We start from the raw sequence: 24,112 nt of genomic DNA, 5'->3' as shown, positions 1-24,112 counted from the left end.
TGTCTGCCTTGCAAGCAAGTTAATACTTTAGGTTATGATCTTTGAAGTTATTTTTTGGAGCAAAACAAGTGACTTACACTACTTGACCAAAGATATATAAATTAGCATTCATAAAAGTGTTATAACTGAACATACACACAGGAGCTTGATAAAAATGCTTATTTTAGAGGAAAGTTTCAGATGGCATTTAGAGATTTTTGCATCTAAACTCTTCATTTTTATATATATATATATATATATATATATATATATATATATATATATATATATATATATATATATATATATATATATATATATATATATATATATATATATATCAGAATCAGTTTTATTGCCAAGTGTGCTTCACATACACAAAGAATTTGTTTTGGCTACAGAAGCTTCCAGTGTACATAAAGTGACAAGTGACAACAAAAAATAAATATGAAAAAAAGATGATAAACAATAAACAGATGCAGTTAGTCAAAAAATCTGGATGTTGAATTGTATGCACTGATTTGTTATAAATATACAGGTTAAAAGGTGCCAAATAATCCTTGTCAATTTGTACAACAAACTTAGCAGTATTAAAGAGCCCATATTATGGGTTTTTGAAAATTCCCCTCCATGTAGTGTGTAACACAGCTCTAAGTGAAGTGAAGTATCCAGCTAAGGCTTAAATCTGTAAGAATACAGTGTTTAAAACTGTTGATTCATCTAAAAAAGAGTCGAATCATAGTGCTTCAAACGAGTCGCCTTGATACCGACTCATTAGGTGTTTCGCCATGACGTACGAACGAAACAAAGTTTTTCACGTGCACGCGCAAACCCGGGAGATTTCAAACCTGAGGCCCCGCCCTCTGACGCAGTAACCCAGACACACACACACACACACACCCACAAACACACGCACACCCACAAACACACGCACACAAACATGCCGGTCGATTGAAGTCACACTGCAGATGGATATATTGAGTCTCTACCCAAAGATGAAACATCAGCATTATAACCAAGCAGTTGGAAACTTCTGGAAGCTACATGCTACAAAGAATACTTCATCTGAGTTTGTTAAAGGAAGGATCAGTAAAGAGTAACTGGTGGACGTCAGGATGGGTTTCTTCCTACATTTCTCAAGTGTAAGTACGTGCGGTTAAAGTTGTTGCCTCGTTGACTCTAGCTTGCAAATGTATTTAGTTGTGATTTGTTACTTGTAACCGCGTGTACTGTATCAGGTTAACTGGATATATTATCTTATCGCGTGCAAAGTCACGTTAAAAACGCGACGCGTGCTGTTTGTTTATGGAGCTCCGTGCTAGAGTTCTGCTCCCGCGATTTATTCGGAAATGTATTCCCGCGCCGCAGAAATCTGGCGCGGGGAGAGAGAGAGAGAGAGAGAGAGAGCGAGAGAGAGAGCGAACGAACGAACGAGCTCTGTGTACTTTGTGCTGTGTGTGTACAGACAGCTTGGCTGTCTGGACTGTATACTGGGTGATATTTGGTTGTGTTCTCCGCTCTAGCGGGACCGGGCGCGGCGGGCAGAAAACGGAGCGGGTTCTCAGGCTAAAACCTGGCGGGTGCGGGCTGAAGCGGGAGCGTTGTCATCCGGAGGTGTGTGTGTGTTTTTGTGTGTGTGTGGTATGGCGAGTACACGACTGTCTCCTTCGTTCGGTTATCCGTGGCACTATCCACTCGCCATAGTGTGGCAGCTAAAGTCCACGCCTACACTATCGAGCGTGTATGAACTGTGATTACTTTTTAAATTGCTGATTAGCTATTGGCCATTTCCCTCTCTGACTGAAGGCAGTCGACCAATCGCGACAGACTGTCATCGGTCCAATCAGCGCAGATTAGCTCCGCGCTAAGGAGGGGTTTGGGAACAAATGAATCACTGGACGATTCATACAGGAGTCGCTGGGATAATTAGATAAAAATAAATGCAGATTATAAGACCATGAAAGTGTTTTTTGACCTTGCATGCATATTAGACTGTTGTTGGAGACCCTTACAACCAAGATATGACCTTATTTCATGTATAATATGGGCTCTTTAATACATCAACGGATGTCAGGGTTCTGCCACTCTAGTCTTGTAAATTCTTGTTTTGGTGGCAGAGCTCGGACACTACCCATGTCTGGTCCTGTTTCTGTCTCTGTGTGCGCGCGCGCCGTCGTGGGTGTACGCAGAGTGTGCGCGCTGCTGCTTGGAGGCCGCGCGCGCTCTGCGACCCTCAGACGCGCGCGCTCTTGTACTCGTGTTTCTGTTTTCGTCTGTCTGCAGCGTGGTGTTTCATTCCCAGCGTCTCAGTCTTGTTGGTTTCGGTTTTGGTCGGCGCTGGGATGAAGCATGCACGCTGCGTGTGTGAGCGCACGGTGAGTGTTTTTATTCATCGTGTGCTCGTGTCTTGCGTCTGTTGTCAAAGCACGTGGCTCTGTGTTTACATTGTGGTCACATGCTTTTGTCGTGTGCTTCAGTGTTGTGCTTGTCTTGTCATGAACATGCGGTTAATGAGTTCTCTCATTGGCTGCATGTTCTTGTCCTGTGTTTTGTGAGCGCATGGCTTGTGTTGTCTCTCTGTGTCATGCGCTCTCCCATCTATTGTCTAGTCCCACCCTCCTTGTTTACTCATTATTAGTTTGTCATGTTCACCTGTGTGTCAATTTACTTTTTGCTTTATAATCCCCCTCATGTTTTCAGTCCTTTGCCAGTTCGTTGTCTACACTCCCCGTGTTCCTGCTCCAGTCTTGCCTTGTCTTGTCAGCCCAGCCAAGTTTGTGTGTTTTGTTAATGTTTTCCCCCTCGGGGTAGTTTTGTTTTGCCTTTTATTTTTATTTTATTATTAATAAATACCCATTGTTTCTTTGCACTTGAGTCCTCGCTCCTTTTTTCCCCTCACCAACCGTGACAGTGGATGTCTATATGATATAGGCCTATCAGCTGCTGCAACATCGCTTGTATATTGTTTATTCTTTTTTGCTTCCGTTTTCATTTGTTTTTTTTTCAATGCCTTAATATCTGGCAAAATATCTGACTAAGAAGAATTTACCTTCATTTTAATGTTTATTAGGAGTTTTCAAATGGAAAGCCAAGGGTGAATGATGTATAAAAATAATATATAGCATTTACAGCTCTACTAGTTATATAAGATTCAGTTTATAGAACATTAATATGCAGCAAATTCAATAGATTTAGTCAATAACATAACGAAACTCAAAATACAGAGACGTCCTTTGACTCAAGTTCAAATAACGTTACAGGAGATTGATCTGGACATAGGCTAACATTAGTTTTGTCTTCCTAATTATTGTTTCAGACCCATGAAGAGAATTACTGCTATCTAGCGATCTCCTGTATTTTCCTCGTCATGTCTAGGTTAGGCGTGTATCAGCAAAAAAATCACCACCAGATCCTGTATGTCAGAAAGTATAGTTTACTGCTGAACTCATTTTATCATGGTAAAATAACACAAAAATGGAATAATAACACTTCAATCTCCTCCCGAAAGCTCCGACGTCTGCTTTGAGAATCTGTCAATCACAACTGTCAATCACCATAACACGCCCAGCATTAAATTACTGGTTAAAAACAAATTTTTTACAAAAATTAAGATCTGCACCTATATCAGCACAATAACCAGTGCCTTAATTGACCAGAACCATCTTTCGGGATATTATATTGCAAGTGTGCCTCCTTATTAGAGGACATTGTCAATGGTCGGATCTGAAGGGAACAAATCTTTTAGGGATCTCAGTGATTTTCTGGCCCACGATGATGACTGGCTTATTAGCCAGTTCAGATTTCCAAGAGCTATCCTCTTGGAGCTCTTTCTGTTCAAATTTGGAAAGAGAGACAGCAAGGAGGCTCCAAGGTGGCAGGGTTCGCGATGTGTGGCTTCTTGGTGAGTGAAGTATTTAAAGATATTATTCCAACTAAGTTTTTTTTTTTTATTATTGAGCGTAATTATTTAACTCCATATCAAGAGACTGCGGTTAACCATTAAAGATGTGGCTGTTAACCCCCTTTAACAACCCACAAACTGACCAAGGGCACAGATAAAATGATGCCCATTCTCGCACTCCGTCAGTTGTAGAGCGGGCGATTGGGCAGCTGAAATGCCGGTGGCACTGCCTTGATATGAGCAAAGGGGTGCTGCTATACTACCCTAACAAAGTATTTCTAATACATCTGTGCCTTCCACAAACACGAATACTACTCCAGACAGTAAAGTGGTGCCCACAATCGAGGCAACTCTCTCCTCAAAGGGTGTTAGTTCAGCATCCCCTGTTCCCCCGCCTGTTCGGTTCACACTTTGACGGTGCACCGCTATTCTCCTCTTAACCTGCACCTTTACATCGGACTATTTCTTTTTTAATTCATTCACAGTGCAATGTTCAGACCCCATTGTGTCAACCGTGTCAGTTAAATTCTCCCACTCTATTTTTTTTCTTGTTATTAATTCCGGACGACAAACTTGCAAATAACAGTTTTTTTTCCGGTCTACCTCAGATAGGAGCACCTCCAATTCACATTAGATGAAGTTTCTCTTCTTGCTTGCTTTTGCCATTGCTTTTCGTTTGGTTTTGCCAAAGTGGAGTCATTATATATAGTCAAGTGAAGTCATATTTATACGGGGGAGAAAACAGGGAGGGTTTTTTTTTGCGCTCAATTTCACGTTATTTTGGATGTACAAAGAGAATATGCGTGGGATTCTGCGTACACAGTGTTTCATACATCTGATTTTTTTTTACTGCATACGCACATTTACAGCATTTTCTGTACGCAATGTTTTAGTTTTAATTCAATGCAAGTCTTTGTACATGAGGCCCCAGGGCCTGGCTAAGATGTGTGAGTATTAGGGGTTTTACAATGTGGTCACATACTGACAAAGCTTTGGGTTGGTCAGCAAAATGTTTCACTATTTGGGTTTTAATCACATTTTCAAGGACAACAAAAAAATAGGTTGTGAACTTTGGTCTATTTCTTTTGCTTTTCTGCTCATCTGCTCTGGTCTTTTCTGGTCTGGAGCCCATCTTCTCTGGCTCTACTGCTATCTCGCTCTCTTTGGGGCTCATGCTCTCTGTTTTTTGTTTCTTTCATTTTCTTTTTGTTTTGCATTTTAGCTGCATACAATTAATATCAAGTTTTTATTATGTCATGCTTTATAATTTTATAGTTGTTTTGTAAATAATTCATTGTAACCATAGCACATTATTGTTGTTAAATCATTTTGTTTTCAAGTATTCTGTGAATTACTTTTGATTTAACTTAACACTCATTTGCTTCATATTGCCCTTATTTCCGTTTTAGAATAAGATTGCAGAAGAATTGTTTGACTAAAAACGTAACTTTTTTTTACCATGATACTATTAACTTTTTAGTAATTCAGCAAAACTACAATTTAAACTGCTGTAGTTACATTGCATTCCTACAAAAACAAAAGAAAATATTCTGAAAAATGCTGGTTGCTGGCATCAATTGACTTTCATAGACATTTTTGTCCTATTAGGAAAGTGTTCAACAGAAGAAACCCAAAAAGGTGTGTTTGTGTGTGTGTGTGTGTGTGTGTGCGTGCGTGCGTGCGTGCGTATATATATATATATATATATATATATATATATATATATATATATATATATATATATATATATATATATATATATACCTACAGTTAAAGTCAGAATTATTAGCCCCCCTGAATTATTAGTTTAATGGAGAGAAAACTTTTTTAACACATTTCTACATTTCTAAGCATGATAGTTTCAATAACTCGTCTCTAATAACTGATTTATTTTATCTTTGCCATGATGACAGTAAAGAATATTTTGCTAGATATTTTTCAAGACACATTTATACAGCTTAAAGTGACATTTAAAGGCTTAACTATGTTACTTAGGTTAACTAGGCAGGTTAGGGTAGTTAGGCAAGTTATTGTATAATGATTGTGTGTTCTGTAGACTGTCCGAAAAAAATATAGCTTAAAGAGGCTAATAATTTTGACCTTAAAATGGTTTTTAAAAAATGTATAACTGCTTTTATTCTAGCCAAAATAAAACAAATAAGACTTTCTCCAGAAGAAAAAATATTATCAGACATCCTGTGAAAATTTCCTTGCTCTGTTAAACATCATTTAGGAAATATATAAAAAAAATTCATTCAAATGGGGGGCTAATAATTCTGACTACAACTGTAAATATATATACATATATTTGAGGTTAAATATTGTGTTATTGTAACAAGGAAATACTGGTAAATGCCTCTAAACTGATGGCATGTCTTTCAGCCTTATAATTTAAAAATGTCAACATAATCACCACTTTAGACATTACGCTACAGAATCATTGAAATACTACCTCTAAAGTGACATTGGTGAATTAGTAACGGTTTCTGCTAAGGCACGCACGCCTCTCACCAGTGCTGATATACAGTCATATAGCACTGCTACTGAAGTCATATTGCTCATACAGTATTTGTGTGTGTTTGTGTTTCGGGGGAGGTGGGGACGTTATAATCCATCAGAGGATAATATAATCCATTTCTGAGGGATCAGTGTCAGCATAATATTATTATTGCACCAGTTCACAGCAGCTCCGGGTCTGCTGAAGCCGTCGACATGAACCTCACTGTTGAGCTATACCTGCACCAAAAACTTCGACAGGGCTCTTCTCTCACTCACAGATGACAAACAGATCTGCACCACGTACAGCACAAACCCTGTACTCCTTTAATGGTTATTAGGGGGGAGGGGGATATTTACAAAGCTGTGGTTTCGTTGTTTCTTTGGATATTTTAAGTTAATAACATTCTCTGGGTGTGTCCAACATTAACATCATTTGTGTTCTCTTGTTCTATTTTGAAAGGGGTTTTGTATCAGTTCATACATTATTTTTGAGCAGCTTCTTCCTGCTGACTTACAATTAAAGCTAAAGCTAAGAGAAGGCAGTGTTTTTTATAAACATTGTAGCTATGTTGGTTTAAGGTTTCATGTTATCCTGTTAACAGTCAATAAGTACTGTACGTGTCTAATTCCAATGAGACTGGGTTGAATAAGTGTCTAAGAAGCATCCAGATGAATGCATGCAGATAATGTTTTTATTTATTTATTTATTTTTTTATATTCCTTTTTGGTTAGATAGAAGAAAAAATATATCGCTCTGCAACATTCTGGGTGGGTTTGTTTTTGCTTCCGAATAAAGAACCTACAGAGAACATGTAAAATATTTCTAATATTTAAATTTTTTATTTTAAAATAATTAAATGTTTCTATAAAAAACATTGTGTAAGAGGTTGCAAACCACCTGTAGATGCCACATTTTTTCATCTCCATATGCACTAGATATCTTGTTATCAGCACCACATACTTTTTGAAAAACTTTGTGCAATTCTAAGTGTGCTCTCTCCATATGTTCGGTGGAGGAAGAAAAGTTTTTTCAGCAGGACTTGCATGCATTCATAGAGAATCTGTGTGGTGTTGTAAAGCGGAAGATGTGAGACACCAGACCTAACACTGCAGAGGAGCTAAATGCCTTTTTTCAGAGCAACACCTCAGCAGTGCCACAGACTGATCACCTCATGCCATGCCACATTGTTGAAGTAATTTATACAAAAACATAGCCTAGCACCTATTGAGAACTTTACATGCTCATGCTGTTTAGTAGTCCAACATTTCTGTTAAAAATCCCTTTTTATTGGCCATAAATAATATTCAAATTTTCTGAGATACTGTGTTTTAGGGTTTTCCAGTAGTGTGATACTATGATATACTGTCTATAGGTTGTTTGTGCAAATTGTATGACTAGATTTTTATATACATATATTAATTTGTATATAATATATTGTTTCAAACAACTTAAAATATCAATAAGTCACTTTGTTAAACTGCAGAGTTAAACAAATTCGCCATATGAAAATTTGAGCAAAGATATACAATAGATTTTTTAATGCAGTTCAGAAGTGTGAAAAAACTGAAAACATGCAATAACCACATGTTTAAACTGATCTTTTAATAGTGTGCCAGTTTCAGTTCTCAAAGCACCATCAAGAGCTTCATGTGGACAAGGAGATAATCACTTAATGAAAAGACACTTTGAACCAACACGATGCCAGGATCACCTCTGCTCATTTTCATATTGGGTAATTACATTTTTCTATTTCTGTTTTAAACATTTAAATATCATAATATTCTCTGAGGGCGACGCAGTAGCGCAGTAGGTGCTGTCGCCTCACAGAAGGTCGCTGGTTCGAGCCTCGGCTGGGTTTGCATGTTCTCCCTGCGCTCATGTGGGTTTTTCTCCGGGTGCACCGGTTTCCCCCACAGTCCAAAGACATGCGGTACAGATGAATTGGATAGGCTAAATTGTTCCTAGTGTATGAATGTGAATGAGTGTGTATGGATGTTTCCCAGTGATGGGCTGGAAGGGCATCCGCTGAGTAAAACATGTGCTGGATAATTTGGCAGTTCAGTCCGCTGTGGCTAACTCGGATTAATAAAAAGACTAAGCCGAAAAGAAAATGAAAGAATAAATTAAATTCTCTGCATGCCATGTTAATGTTATTTATCCAATACTTTATCATACTGTATCGTTATCAACTGTTAAATTTGTTTAAAAAGTTGTAAATGCTTTTTTGTGATTTTTTTTATTCTTTTTTTTTTTTTTTTTTTTTTACTCTTCATATTTCAATGAGCTTTTACTTTTTTCATAACCTACTATTGGCTATTACCAGAAAAATTTTGGTGACATGATTAATTTTGAAAACACTTTGACCATTATTTATTTAGCACAACACACAGTATAAATATTGTTTTAAAGAAAGTTATTTTTGTATTGGTGGTAAACTAGTCATTTTTTGTATCACTGACTAAACAATGGCAGCAAATAATACTACATTATGATTGTAATAAACAGTTCATAATGTAATAATTCTCAATTAGATTAAAATCTTGACCTCATAATGTTAAAGTATATTTTTATTGTAATCACAATTTTCATGTAATAGGTTATCATTTGAGATTCCTATATTACATTATAAAAAACTGTGCCAACTTTAAATATAATCACAGATCATACCAGCACATAATTTAAAACAATGTGATAGTGTCTATTGATATTTTCTATATATTAAACAAACATTACATCAGGACTATTATTAAAACAGTTCACACTTCTCAAATACTGATGTCCATGTGTTTCATTTATTGAACACCATGAAAACTAAAAAATAAACAAACCAAATGTTTCATACAAACACAATCAAAAGGACATCAAAATAAACAAATAATATACAAACAATGTTTCGTTTACCATGTTTGCCTGATTACCAGCAGTATAATGAAAAAAAACAACCCCTGGCCTTCTTTCTGCTGAGTCTGAATTTTAGGATCTGAATTTCTGGTTTTGAATTTTAGGATATTGAATTTGATGTTCTGAATTTCTTCATCTTGAAAATTTGAAACTTTATTTTTACAAACTGGATTTTTGCAGTAGAAATTTGCGCGGGAAATATAGATGACAAAAAATCAGCAGTTTGAAAACGTCTATAAAAAATTCAGCCTTGGAAATTCAGTTGTCTTAAATTTAATTCATTCATTCATTTTCTTGTTGGCTTAGTCCCTTTATTAATCCGGGGTCGCCACAGCGGAATGAACCGCCAACATATCCAGAAAGTTTTTACACAGCGGATGCCCTTCCAGCTGCAACCCATCTCTGGGAAACATCCACACACACATTAACACACAAACTCACACACTACGGACAATTTAGCCTACCCAATTCCCCTGTACCGCATGTCTTCGGACTGTGGGGGAAACCGGAGCACCCGGAGGAAACCCACGCGAATGCAGGGAAAACATGCAAACTCCACACAGAAACATCAACTGAGCCGAGGCTTGAACCACCGACCCAGCAACCTTCTTGCTGTGAGGCGACAGGACCACCTACTGCGCCACTGCTTCACCCTGTCTTAAATTTCAGATGTTCAATATTCAAGTTACGCCATTCAAATTCAAATGAAAAAAAATCTAATTCGCAACAATTTTTAACGGCATATAAAAATTCTGATTTATTAAGTTACAATTGTCAATATTTCAAATTAACACAATTCAAATTCAGACTGTTTTGTCATATTATTAGCTCCATAGTATGTGTTCTTAAATGATCTAAGAAGAAGAAGACAGAAGAATAAGTTTATGTAGTTTAACAATATGTTGGTTTTCCTAGGCCACCATAATTATGCTACCCAACAAATCCTACAGTTGGCCATTGTTACCACTTGTGATTGTTATAATTAAATACCAATGTCATTGAAACATGGAGGTAGGTTTATTTGACTCAACCAATCAGTGTCTCTGGGTCATCATGCCCTAGCAACAATTTAACACTCTAGAAACCTAATAAAGAATTTATCTTTTAAGTGCCTCTGCAGTATGGTGCTTGCATGGTTCTTACTAGATGAACATATTGCTAGCATTATGTTAAAACAATTACCATGAAGCTAATATGATGCTAACACCATTAACAACATGCTAATCAAATAAACATAACAGTTAGAATATATTTAGTGATGAAATCAAATGCTATGACTTAAATCAAATGTTACTAGCATGCTTATCATGTTTTAGCATGTAGCTAGGCTATGCTAACCCACTTCATATGGATATGAATTTAAACGTTTAAATCTTTTTTAGGATTAAAACATTAGTTGACGATGTAAGAATGGGTTTTAACCACAGTGGTTCGAACTGTAGTTCTGCCGAATGACTAAAAAATGATCAGTATTGATGGTAAAAAAAACTGTACATTTCTAGTCAAACCATTCTTCTGCAATCTTATACCAAAATTGAAATAAGGTCAGTAATAATAGCTTAAAATGTGGGTGAGCGTTGATATTATGTGATTGTATTGTATTGTAATATGGAGCAATAAGGTGTTAATGTTAAATCAAAAGTAATTCAAATACTTGAAAATGAAATGATTTAATGACAGTAATTCTCTATGGTTACAACTGAATTTATTGCTAAATAACTGTATAAAATGAAAAATTATTAAATGATAAAACATTTGATACAAGAGACAAAGAGAGTAAGTAGGCCTCAAAGAGGCAGAGAAGATAGACTCTAAAGGAAGAAAGGAGCATAGCAGGAGATCGCAGACCTGGAAAAGACAGGCCAGGAAAAGAGGCAGAGCAAAGTTTACCAGCTATTTTGTCTTTTTCTTGACCATGTGACCAAAGCCCAAATACTAAGACATCCAAACTGACCAATAAACATGTGACCACATCATAAGACCCCCAAAGTCCACACACCAGGCCCTGATCTAATCAGTATCTGTCTTTGGAATTTGTGTGAGCGTTCTTCGGTTAAAAAGTTCATGTAAGCAAATGCATATGATATTTTAGACTCTTACAATCTTCCCCTGGCACCGTTGTGACACATAAAAAGGGAAAAGGTGACATTAATAATGAAAATATGCTTTGTGATGTGTGCTGCTGTCATCTTCGGACTTCCTGTCCAGGCTGGTTGCAGGTATGAGGTTTATCAGTCTTTGTTGTCGTTTCAGCCCTGTGTGAGATGCTTTAATCGAATGGTGTCACACTGCTTTTACGCAAATTGTCCTTTATACCCCCACAAGAATAGGTGCCGAGGAATGCAGGGAATTCCTGCTCTTCTCTTGAAGTAGATCAGAAGACGTGAACCTTTTCTCCTTGGATCCTGTATTTCAAAACAGCAAATAGCACAACAAACTGCAAAAGCAAACAAATGGCTTTTGTCATTGATCAATGTCATGACTGTCTTGGACCACTAAATGGCACTGTAGTTCGCAAGCAAATTTCAGAAGCGAACTACATTATCCCAAAAGACAACAAGTTCATACATACCTCGTGCACACACCCGGCTTCCATTTACACTGATTGCATTCCCAGCTGTCTCCATTTCCCTTTGATTTCCTGGACTATTTATACACCCTGCACCCGTTTGTTTGTTACTGAGTCGTCCGTCTTTCTCATCTTCCTAGTCTAGTAAGTCTTGTTAAAGTTGATATGTTGTTCCTGAGCCTTGTTCTTGTTATCTAGTTCTTTGTTTTGTTTGTTTGTTTGTTACTTTGATTTATTTTTTTTTTGGATATCTTGTTTTTCTGTTATCTGCACGATCTTATTAAAACTGCACTTGGATCCTACACCTTTTGTCTCCATCCCTCAACAAACCGTGACAATCAAAGGATTGATATGGTCAATTTGAGTTCTCCTCAAGCAAAATGCCCTTTTATTAATGTAATTAAAAATATGGTCGAGATCAAGACCAAATAAGATGAAACGAGCTCTTCACAGAATATCTGGAAACATCCTAATTAAATTGCTTTACAACAAAATCAACAGTAATTAGTTTAGAGTATCAGCAAAATATTCACTGTAACCAAGTGAATTAAACAAATCAATGTTCAAAGACAATTGCTGTTTTAAAGGTTTGCACTGATTTTATCAGATGAGTGAACCTCTCTGGGTGCCGGTCAGAGCACAAATATTATTAAAGGATGAGAAGTCAGGTGGTCAGATTGATGTACTGGATTGTATTAGCAGATTGTATGCCACAAATGTACAGGCAGTAGAGAAATTAGTTTATAGGTCTATGACTAACATCTCCAATCAACATCTGCAGCAAACGATTAACTACGACAGGATTAGATGTCCCTGATCAGCTCCAACAGGCAGTGAGTGAGCAGCAAACAGCGGTGAATCAACTCTAAGGACCGCAATGGCGGATAACGTTGCTGCTATGTCAGAATAAAAGTCTCCTCTCGAATGAGCCTTTGCAACAGCCGCCCCCAAAGATGAAAAGCATCTTTGTGATCATAATGGTGACTATTTAGGGGGGTTAGGTGCTCCAGGATCACTTGAGGGTAAGGTTGGCAGAACGACCAGTCGGGCTACTGGCCGGGTATATACATAATCTTTGATCTGTACATCAGCTGATCTGATGTGGCCATCAGAGCTCAGGTGAGTTCGCACAACTTTACCAACAGGCCACAAACCTCGAGGCAGCTGAGGGTCAACAATCATGACACAAGTATGTTCCTTTAGATCAGGAGGTGAGGCTCGCCATTTCTGCCTCGTCTGCAGACTAGAAAGATAGTCCCGAATGTATCTGGCGCAGAACTGATCAGATAGGATTTGGGAATGTCTCCATCTTCGGCGACTCAACATTTCTGATTCTGGGTAAATCACCTGAGGTAAAGATCCATCTGGACGTCCCATGAGCAGACTGCTAGGGGTGACCAGGTCAGCATCAGCCACATCTGATGAGGCATAGCCTAAAGGTTTTGCGTTAAGGATGGCCTCAACTTCCAATAGAACGGTCATCAGGACCTCCTCGGGAACAGACTGGGTGCCCAAAACAGTGTACAGTGCTGATTTTACAGATCTCACCTCCCTTTCCCAGACTCCGCCAAAGTGAGGGGCTGCTGGTGGATTAAAGTGGAAATGGATCTTTTGGCGGGCCAACTGTTTCTGCAACTCAGGAACTAAGGAGGTAAAGGCTTCTCGCAACTCCTGCTCACCTCCACGGAAGTTGGTTCCCTGGTCTGACCATAACTCTGCTGGGCTACCTCTCCTTGCAATAAACCTCCTAAGGGCCATCAGGAAGGAGTCACTGCTCAGGCTTGATGGACAGCTCTGGAGGTCAGGCACTTAAAAAGAATCCCCTAGCGTTTCTCTGTACGCCTCACAATCTTAATTAAGAAAGGTCCAAAGCAATCCATGCCACATGAATGAAAGGCAGGCTTATAAAGCTGAAGACGGGCATGGGGTAGATCAGACATTCGAGGCACTGAAGGCTGAGCTCTCCATCGGCAACACTCTGTACAGGTACGTTGGAACTGTCTTACAGCTTCACGGCCTCGCAGGATCCAATATGTTCTTCTTATCTCAGCAAACAGTTGCTCTGAGCCAGGATGATGTAACTGGCCATCATAATGCTGGATGATCAGGCGAGTAACTGGATGCTTAGGGTCTAGGACAACCGGATGGACAATGGTATCTGCAAGGTCAGCAACCCTCCTCAGGCGACCTCCCACTCTGATCAAGCCACTAGATGGATCTATCTCTGGGGCCAGGGCTACTAAACGACTGCTTGGTTTAACAGACTTCCCTGATTCTAACAGGCGGTAATCTTCAGGGAAGGATTCCTGTTGGATACATTTGAGAATGTGGATTTCTGCTTTCAGATAATTGGCAGCAATTGGCACAGCTTTTGGATCTAGGTCACTATTAAGTTTTCGGACTGTGACATCCAACAGTTCAACCAGGTAGGTGAATCCCATTCGTTGGGGTGACAGTTAGAAGTCACCAAGTTAATGACTCCAGAGAAGGTAGACTTCCGTAACTCAGCTGTATCTGCATGAGGCGCAGTAGTAGGAAAGACTGGCCATTCTTGAGAGTCAAGGAGAAGGAAAGAAGGTCCCTGTGACCAGCGGTTTGGAGTAGGAAAGTGATCTTCCTTTCATAAGGTCATCAGCAGGGTTTTCTGCAGAGCCAACATAACGCCTGGAGCACTGGTCGGTAAGTTCTTGAATCTCAGCGATCCTGTTGCCCACGAAAACTTTGTACTGGCATGACTTAGATCTTATCCACTGAAGGGGTGTCGTAGAATCAGTCCACAACACAGTTGACTGAATGGACAAAGTCATCTCACTCTGTAACAATTTTGCCAGTTGGGCTGCAACCAAGCTCCCACAGAGTTCCAGTCTGGGAATGGAATGTACTCTCCTAGGGGTAACACGGGAACGAGCTATAAGGAATGAAAGGTAGATCTGACCTGTTGAGTCAACAGTGCGCAAGTAAGCTACTGCTCCATAGGCTTGTTCTGAGGCATCCGAGAAGATGTGAATCTCGCGGGTGATTCCCTCCATTTCAGGAACGAGAGGAATATAAGGACGAGGAAAGGAGACATCAGAGAGATGACTAAGTTCCTGTTCCCACTCACTCCAGGATTGAAGGAGGTCAGGCGGTAGGTTGGGATCATCCCATTCTCGCTGTCTGTTCCACAAGTGTCTTGGTTGTGAATGAAAGGAGCCATCCCAGTGGGTCGTATTGGAAAGCAAGGACCCTATAGATGTTCCGTAGTGTAGGTGTCTGATAAGCGACAGGTCTATGCTTGTAGGACAAGTTATCAGATTGCCAATTCCAACTCAGACCCAGTGTTGCCTCACTGGTCTGGAGGTCTCACCATTGGAAACGGAGCAGGGGACAATCCTCAGGCAGAAGGCGAACCTGATGGAACATTGCCTTAATATCTCCGCTTACAGCCACGGGATGCTCTCTGAAGCGTAAGAGGACTCCTAATAAGGAAGCTCCTAGAGTAGGTCCGGGTAAGAGATACTGGTTAAGGCTATGACCTCGATATTGATGGGAACAATTAAACACAAGACGAGACTTCCCGTTGTGACAAACGATGTGGTGTGGGATGTACCAACACTCAGCGGTCTCAGCAATTTGATCTGGTTCAACTCTGACAGCTCCAGTCTCAAGCAGTTTTCGTATCTCTGCTCTGTAGGTTTCAGCTTTTTCAGGATCCTTAAGCAGACGTCGTTCCACACTCCGAAGGGAAGGTAAGACTGAATCCTTTGGAGCTTTTAACACAGGCATGGTTTTATGACGCAGAAGAGGGGTGGCTAGACATTGAACTCCTGCTACCTCCATGGTACGGGTTTTCAGGTCAAGCAACTGAAGGGCTTGCTGGTCCTGCTTGGAACGAGTTACATCTCTTGAGTCATGGTAAGGCACTGTATCTAACTGCCACAATCTCTGAACGTGATGAAGGAGCTCATCTTGAGCAGGAACCAGAGAGGTATGCAAGCACTGCTGAGAGGGAGAGGGATAACCCATAGAAGGGGCAGGACCTTGTAGTGACCATCCTAGGCGAGTACGAACAGCAACTGGGGCTCCTGGGCCGCCCCATCGAATCGGCTCAGTAGGAGTGATCAGGTGAGGCTGGTCTGAGCCAACAAGCAGCAAGGGTTGGACATCATTAAGGGTACGTAGTGGAAGGCCTCTGAGGTGGCGATACTTCCTCTTTAATTGCTCCACTGGATGAGACTGGTGGGACAGGTTAAGTCAATCAGGAGTAAAGGCATTGCTAATTGGATAACTAGTCTGTGGTCGACGGAAGGGAGAAACCCGAAAGGATAGGTTACAACCATGAATGAACTGGACGTCATCACGGACTGTCCGTAACGGATATTGCATTCAAATGGATTAAATACAAAGTGAACACAATTAATATTTGTTGTAGAGATGTCAAGAATGTTACAAAAGCAACAATATTTTAGCATTTTGGATTTAGAAACTTAATTTACATTTTGATATAACTTATTGAAACAAATAATAAGTAACTGGTTAAAAAATTAAAACAACCCAAAATTATATATAGATGAAAAATCTATAGTTATGATAAAGTCTGATTGAAAAGACTTAAATAACATGCAGAATCTATACGAAGCAGTGTCAGACAAATTGTGAATTTGACTATGTGTGTGAAGATTTGAAATGTTTAAAGTGCGCAGCATTTCAGCTGAAGCTACGTTTTTGTGTAAACATGCCCCTAAAAAAAGTGTGGAAATTTTACGACAAATTTACGTTTTGTTGTAACAAGGAGCCAGCATGGAATTTGAGTATGAGGGCCTACTCACACTATGCTATCTGAACCGTGCCCAGGCCCATTTCCCGGATCGTTTGAGAAGTGTGAGTGCTCTGAATCGGGCGTTTCACTTGGGCTTTGGCACGGTACGTTTGTGTTTTTCATATGGATTTATTAATCTCACTGTTCAATGAACACAAACTGCCGTAGTTTCTTAAAGACGCAAACCCCTCACTGCATGATGGCTGCTCATCTTCAGCAAACCTCCTAATTCCTGCAGCACAAGGACTTTATGATGGTTTATGAGCGTCAAAAGTGGCTGATCTGTTCTGAGAAAAATTTGACTGCATGTCACTGCATATTAAACAATATAAACGATATAACTAAAGAACTCTACACTGTGCTGAGCGATAGCACTTACTGAACAGCGCAGCATCAATAACGTAAGCGTGTAATGTGAGTGCAGGCCGTCAGGGGAGATGGGAGAGGGGACAAGTGTGCTTTGGCCCGGTTCAAGGCAAATGTACATAGTGTGAGAACTCCCTGAGATGTGATTGTGATCTGGCTCAAAATACTTTCAAATTAAGTTTTTTTTTTAAAAAGCATGATCAAGTGCAATGTTCAAGGCTGAATCCTGTAAGAAAGCATGTTCATAGTTAATGTAATTATTACCCTGGAACCACAAGGCATATTGAGAATAGCAGAGTTTTCTACTTCTAGGAGATAAAACTGACATACGAAACACAAGTACCTTAAATTTAATATTAGCATACTGTTAATTCCTTTTTATACATGACATGCAGCCTAGAATGCATCTGTGGCTTCTAAAATCTCAAACACAAATATAACAAATTTTGAAATGCAAACAGGATCAGCAATTACTAACTTTATTTGCTATTAAGATGCTAACCCACCAGCAAAGGAAGTTAACAGTGGCAGGCCTTGTATTAACAATGCAGTTAGTTCACTAAGTGTGTTATTAGCACACACTTAATTTAGACTCGTACAACAATGCGACAATTGGTGAGTTTATAATGTAAAGCATTTTTCATATTGTTATAATAATTATTAAAATTTGAGATCATTATTTTATTACATTTTGAGAAAATGTTTTTACATATAGCTATTAGATTATGATGTGTGCTAAATCTAACACAAATCTACAAATTTGTGTTACAAATCTAATTGTAATTCTGCAATTTTTCAAATGTCTGTTTTTATCCCAACAGCGAGTGCTCTAACTTCTGTGACTGGTAAGTATTGGACTTTTCGTTTTTTAAAACTACATGATGTGAAATGGACTGTTTAAAATTGTCTACAAGTTAAGCATGTTACTTTTTAATTTTATTATTTAACATTTTATCATGCATTTTTATTAGGATTTTCTCTCAGACTGGTGAATGGTACTAATGACTGCTCTGGTAGAGTGGAAATCCTTTATAATGGCACGTGGGGAACCGTGCGTGATGATAACTGGGACATGAAAGATGCTGCTGTGGTGTGCAGACAGATGGGATGTGGAGGAGCTGTTAGTGCACCAAATAATGTTTCTTTTGGCCAGGGAAGTGGTCCGATTTGGTTGAATAATGTCAGATGTTCAGGAAATGAATCCTCCCTTAGAGACTGCTCACATCATGGTTTTGGAGTAAATAACTCTAGACATTATGAAGATGCTGGAGTTGTCTGCTTAAAGGGTAAAATCATGTTTGTTTTGTCCAGATCCAAAATTACGTTGCTATATTTAGTTGTCATCACCTTTAGTTTCATGTAGTATTTTTTTTCTCTCTTTGTTATTTGAAAAATATATTGTCTTAATAATTCATGTGATAAGTATTTTGAAAATATATATTACTTGCTTCATGAAACGAGCAAAAATATTAAATGGAACTAAATTAGTTTCATTAAATATTTTTGCTTGGTTCATATATATACAGTATATAAATATTATTAGTATTATATATTAATAAATATTAATAGTATTATATATAAAATAGTAGCCAAATATAGATTCTAATCACATTGTGTTTATTATTTTGTGCAACTGTCAGACATTAGATTGGTTGGTGGGTTTCATTCTTGCTCTGGGAGAGTGGAGATCCTGTATAATGGCACGTGGGGAACCGTGCGGGATGATAACTGGGACATGAAAGATGCTGCTGTGGTGTGCAGACAGATGGGATGTGGAGGAGCTGTTAGTGCACCAAATAATGTTTCTTTCGGCCGGGGAAGTGGTCCGATCTGGTTAAATAATGTGAGATGTTCAGGAAATGAATCCTCCCTTAGAGACTGCTCACATCATGGTTTTGGAGTAAATAACTCTAGACATTATGAAGATGCTGGAGTTGTCTGCTTAAAGGGTAAAATCATGTTTGTTTTGTCCACATACAAAATTATGTTGCTATATTTAGTTGTCATCACCTTTAGTTTCATGTAGTATTTTTTTCTCTCTTTGTTATTTGAAAAATATATTGTCTTAATAATTCATGTGATAAGTATTTTAAAAAAAATATTACTTGCTTCGTGAACCAAGCAAAAATATTAAATGGAACTAAATTAGTTCCATTTAAAATTTTTGCTTGGTTCATATATATACAGTATATAAATATTATTAGTATTATATATTAATAAATATTAATAGTATTATATATAAAATAGTAGCCAAATATAGATTCTAATCACATTGTGTTTATTATTTTGTGCAACTTTCAGACATTAGATTGGTTGGTGGGTTTCATTCTTGCTCTGGGAGAGTGGAGATCCTGTATAACGGCACGTGGGGAACCGTGTGTGATGATGACTGGGACATGAATGATGCTGCTGTGGTGTGCAGACAGATGGGATGTGGAGAAGCTATTAGTAAAGAAAGTGATGCTTCTTTTGGCCTGGAAAGTGGTCAGATCTGGTTGGATGGTGTGAGATGTTCAGGAAGTGAATCTACACTCAGAGACTGCTCACACCGTGGTTTTGGAGTAAATAACTGTAAACACCAAAAATATGCAGGAGTTGTCTGCTTAGGTAAAATCATGTTTGTTTTCTCCAGATCCAAAATTATGTTGTTGTATTTTGCTGTCATCACCTTTAGATTTTATGAAGTATTTTCTTATTTTTAATTCCTTTGTTATTTGAAAATGATGGTGTTTTAATTATTTAAGTGATAACTGTTAAACAAAATATTACTTGCTTAACAAAAATAGCTAAACAAATAAACTTAACAAAAAAATTAATAAAACTTATAATTGTGCTTTACTCTTAACAATGTCTAGATTATAGATTTATACACTATTTAAATACAAACCAAATAAGGATTCTGATCATGTTGCGTTTATGATTTTGTGTAACTGTCAGACATTAGATTGGTTGGTGGGTTTCATTCATGCTCTGGGAGAGTGGAGATCCTGTATAACAGCACGTGGGGAACCGTGTGTGATGATGACTGGGACATGAATGATGCTGCTGTGGTGTGCAGACAGATGGGATGTGGAAGAGCTGTCAGTGCACCACAGAGTGCTTCTTTTGGCCAGGGAAGGAATCAGATCTGGTTGAATGATGTCAAATGTTCAGGAAATGAATCCTCACTCACAAACTGCTCACACCGTGGTTTTGGAGTAAATAACTGTGGACATCAAAAAGATGCGGAAGTTGTCTGCTTAGGTAAAATCATGCCAATCCAATATTATGTTGCTGTATTTTGCTGCTATTACCTTACGATTTCATGTAGTATTTTCTTATTTGTAAGTCCTTTGTTATTTGAAAATTATGTTGTTAGGTGATGAGTGTTTAAAAATGTATTACTTGCTTAACAAAAATAGCAAAACAAATAAACAAAAATATAATGAAAGGTAAATTTACAAAAATCTAATGCTTGTGCTTTACTCTAAACAAAGTCTAGATTATAGATATATTTACTATACAAAATACTAACTAAATAAGGATTTTCATTGTGTTGTATTTATAACTTTGTGCAACTGTCAGACATTAGATTGGTCCCACCAATCTTCAACAAGTTTGATTCATGCTGTGGACGAGTGGAGATCCACCACAATGGCGAGTGGGGAAGTGTGTGTGATGAAAACTGGGACATGAATGATGCTGCTGTGGTGTGCAGACAGTTACAGTGTGGATCAGCCATCAGTGCACCTTATAGTGCTGCATTTGGTGAAGGCAGTGGATCTATCTGGCTGGATGAGGTTAACTGTACAGGAAGTGAAGAAAGTCTCATTCAGTGTTCACACAATGGAGTAGGAAAACATAACTGTAATCACGGTGAAGTTGCTGGTGTTGTTTGTTACGGTACAGGTAAGTCGAGTCTTTAGCATTCTAATACATTATTTTTAACAATTAGGAATTAGATTAGGTTTTATAAAATTCATGTTTTCATGACACTAGTTGTTTTAAATAAATGCATATTCGTTTAGCAGGTGAGTTGCAGATGGCGAGTCTTGCTCTGATCTCCACACATTCAGTTGTTTCTCCTGGAGAAATCGTCCAGTTTAGATGCTCAACACCTAAACCAAGATGCAGTGCTAATGCTGAATTCCACCTCTTCATAAATGGATCATCTTTATCCTCACAGACACATGTGTCTAATGTGACTTTCAGCATTAATGTTGATGTCTCGCATCATGGTGAATACAGCTGTCAATACTCTTACCAGAGGAGCCTTAAGTCAACATTGAGTAACACTGTGACCATCACTGTGGGTGAGTGTGTTCAGTCTTCTCCCACTGCCTACAGATACATACAGATCCATAGACCTACAGAATCATTTTGTATTTAATTTTGGATTTGTAATTTTGGATTTTGTGTAGAAGCTTTTTTTTTTTTTAATATTTGTGGATTAAATGTAATTCTTATAAAATGCAGTTCATAAAATTATTGTAACTTTTTCTAAAGCAGTTTAAATCTAATGCCTGTGGCTCTGTAACCACATCAGTGCATGTTTCTTGTTTTCTAGTGCACTTGCAGCAGCCCAGTATTTCTCCCAGTGCTCCTGATGGAGGGTTTGTTGTGGGCCCTCAGGGGCCAGTGATCACCAGAGGCCACAGTTTCACTATCACCTGTTCCACTAAATCTCAGTATCCTGGAGGCTCCTTCTACCTGTTCAGAGAATCAAATATCAGCAGGATTCAGCGGTATGTCAGTCTCTCTGCCTCCTTCTCCTTTCCTGAGGCAGATTATTCAGATGAGGGAAACTACAGTTGTGTTTATGAAGTCAGTGTCTCCTCACGCTCCTTCCGTTCCTCTGCCTCTGAACTACTGCTCATCACTATCACAGGTACTGATGTGTACGAGTCTGAACACAAGCTGGACTGCTGCTAATAAAAGTTGAGCTCAAACTGTGTGTGTTTCTCTCTCAGCGTCTCTGCTTTCTGCTGTCATTGGTGCTGCTCTTTCAGCTGGACTGCTCTTACTGACTGTCCTCATCATCGTCATGTTTCTTAAGAGGAGACAGAAGAAGAAAGAAGATCGTTCTAAGTGCTCTTTTAAAAAAGGTATTTCCATGATAGTTATCAGTTGCATTTGAACAATTTTAGTGTTTTGACACTATACTTAATAATTATTGTATGTGCCTTCATATTTGTACAATGCCACTAGGTCCAGTTAATAAAATTGCCGGTGGATCCCATGATAGCACATGTAATGATGATAAGAAAGATGATGATAATGATGATGATGATGATGATGATGAGCCTGATTATGAAAATCCAGAATGTGATGAAAACATGAAGCATGAAGTTTCTGAAGAAGATTATGAGATTGTGGATGATGATGATCATGATGCTGATGATGCAGAACAGGACTATATTAATGTGGATTTGGATGACTCTGAAGAAGATTATATCAATTTTTGATTGATATATTATTGATTATTGGATGTTAAAGAGAATTAAACCATGGCAAACAAATCTGATGATAACATTTATGAAATCTGCTATGATGAATACTGAGTAAGTGAAGAACCAACGAGGCTTCAAACTGAAAAATTAGACTTGAGTTGAGACTACAAACAAGAGAAAATACATCTATAATCTTGCAAAGATATTAGTGATCTATGCATAATAATTCATTTTAAAGAATTCATTTTGGTGTTTACTTTAAATAGTTATGTACATTTATTTCCAGTAGAGGTCCTTCTTGTTTAGTTGTACACAAAAAGTAGGTGGGAACAGGTGGGTTTCTTTAACAGCTGTAGAGAAAGTCAGGTGTACAGTTTTTTCAAAACACCACCATGCTATGCTGTTTATATCATGCACGTTCAAAAGTATATATAATGTCGTTTTAGATTTTTTATTTTTATTTTTGAATTTTAGAATCTTTTAAAATCTTTTTAGAAATCTTTTTTAAAGGTGAATTACTGATGGATTTACTGAACGTTAGCTTGTATGTTTGCCTACTTATTAATAGTAAAATAAATCTACCACTGTTGAGCAATTAAAAGTGTTTGTGGGTATTCCAGTTCTTGGCAATACAACCAGATGCATCAATCTGCACTGTCCAGGCATCCCTCAGCAGTAGGCTCTGCCTCTTTAGCAGTGTTATTTAAAATCTGCTGAACATCTAGGAAATTTTTTTTTATAGGATTGCTTTGAAAATGCACTGATGGGTTAAGGCAACTCAAACCATTTGAGGAAACCAATTACTACAAACTATTTGAGTTAAAAAAAAAGAATCTATACGAGTACTGTGAACTTCCTCCATTTAAGTTGCATATGAGTAATGTAACAGTAATGAGGTATTTAATTAACTCGTTCCTTTTACAGTTTCAAAAAAGTAGAATTAACTTTCAGTAAGTTTTGAGTTGACTACACTCATTTCATTTGAAAAAGTTGACTGTTGGGTTTTACAGTGTGTAAATATTGTCAAAAATGTTTTTAAAAAAGGTGTTTAAATCAAGAAACGCATACATCATGGGTCAAGTCAAACACTTTTATGGCATACATATGAGTGAAATGCTAGAAAATAAACAAACATGTGGGTGGCTTTCTGTCATAGTTGAGTTGCCCGGTTTTAACCTCTCTCAAATCCCCCATAGAGGTACTGTATAGGGAGACTAAATATTCTGTTCAAATGACAGTCCTAAAGTTTAATATATCAAAGCTATGTTGATTTTTTGAGTGACTTGTGGAGTCATAATGATTCTTTTAAAAGTGCCGATTTATTCAGATAGAAGTAAAAGTGTTGCTCACGGATGCTGGCTGTGGATTTGCTTGAGTTATCTGTTAAAAATATATATATATTCTTTGACTAAAATGTCATTTAATTTGTACTTTTTAGTGAACTTATTGACTTTGTTTTTGTCACTATATACTGAATCTCGGGGCTTGTGTTTTTGCCTACTATACATGGAAAAAAAGACCAGTAATAGAAAAACAAAATATACTACTGTTGAGCAATTCAAAATGTTATTCAAGGGCATATTTATTAGTTTTGGTGGCGTTTGGTGGCTGCCCCATTTCTACTGTGTTCAACACAAAAGACTGAGCTAACAGGTGTGGGTAAATATAA

At 38.0% G+C, this 24,112-nt stretch overlaps 1 protein-coding gene across 5 annotated transcripts; it reads left to right on the top strand.

The window, feature by feature from the left end:
• Positions 1-11,297: 11,297 nt before the first annotated feature.
• On the top strand, positions 11,298-23,044 carry LOC143174136 (Uncharacterized). Of its 5 annotated transcripts, NM_001442829.1 has the most exons (11): positions 11,960-11,994; positions 17,836-17,859; positions 17,986-18,300; positions 18,655-18,963; positions 19,316-19,621; positions 19,952-20,257; positions 20,579-20,902; positions 21,022-21,306; positions 21,561-21,881; positions 21,964-22,098; positions 22,202-23,044. In NM_001442829.1, exons 3-11 carry the CDS (start codon positions 18,087-18,089, stop codon positions 22,456-22,458), a joined length of 2,457 nt encoding a protein of 818 aa, NP_001429758.1. In that variant the 5' UTR covers positions 11,960-11,994; positions 17,836-17,859; positions 17,986-18,086; the 3' UTR covers positions 22,459-23,044. The 5 variants fall into 5 exon arrangements, with proteins under 5 accessions (XP_087098191.1, NP_001429758.1, XP_087098192.1 ...); XM_087242063.1 differs by lacking the exon at positions 11,960-11,994 and having other exon boundaries at positions 17,815-17,859; positions 22,202-23,038; XM_087242066.1 differs by lacking the exons at positions 19,316-19,621; positions 19,952-20,257 and having other exon boundaries at positions 18,655-18,728; positions 20,664-20,902; positions 22,202-23,038.
• The last annotated feature ends 1,068 nt before the right edge of the window (positions 23,045-24,112 follow it).

The sequence above is a fragment of the Danio rerio genome, chromosome 3 (genome assembly GCF_052040795.2).
Source record: "Danio rerio strain M-AB ecotype USA chromosome 3, GRCz13ab, whole genome shotgun sequence".
NCBI lineage: Eukaryota > Metazoa > Chordata > Actinopteri > Cypriniformes > Danionidae > Danio > Danio rerio.
The sequence above is the reverse complement of the archived record's forward strand: the minus strand, read 5'-3'. Positions and strand labels throughout refer to the sequence as shown.

What these genes read in the sequence shown, in the direction of transcription:
- LOC143174136 (NM_001442829.1), top strand. Translation starts at nt 18,087, where the DNA reads ATGAAAGATGCTGCTGTGGTGTGCAGACAGATGGGATGTGGAGGAGCT. An exon ending in TGGAGTTGTCTGCTTAAAGG is followed by an intron (nt 18,301 to 18,654) that starts GTAAAATCATGT and finishes TGCAACTGTCAG; the next exon opens with ACATTAGATTGGTTGGTGGG. An exon ending in TGGAGTTGTCTGCTTAAAGG is followed by an intron (nt 18,964 to 19,315) that starts GTAAAATCATGT and finishes TGCAACTTTCAG; the next exon opens with ACATTAGATTGGTTGGTGGG.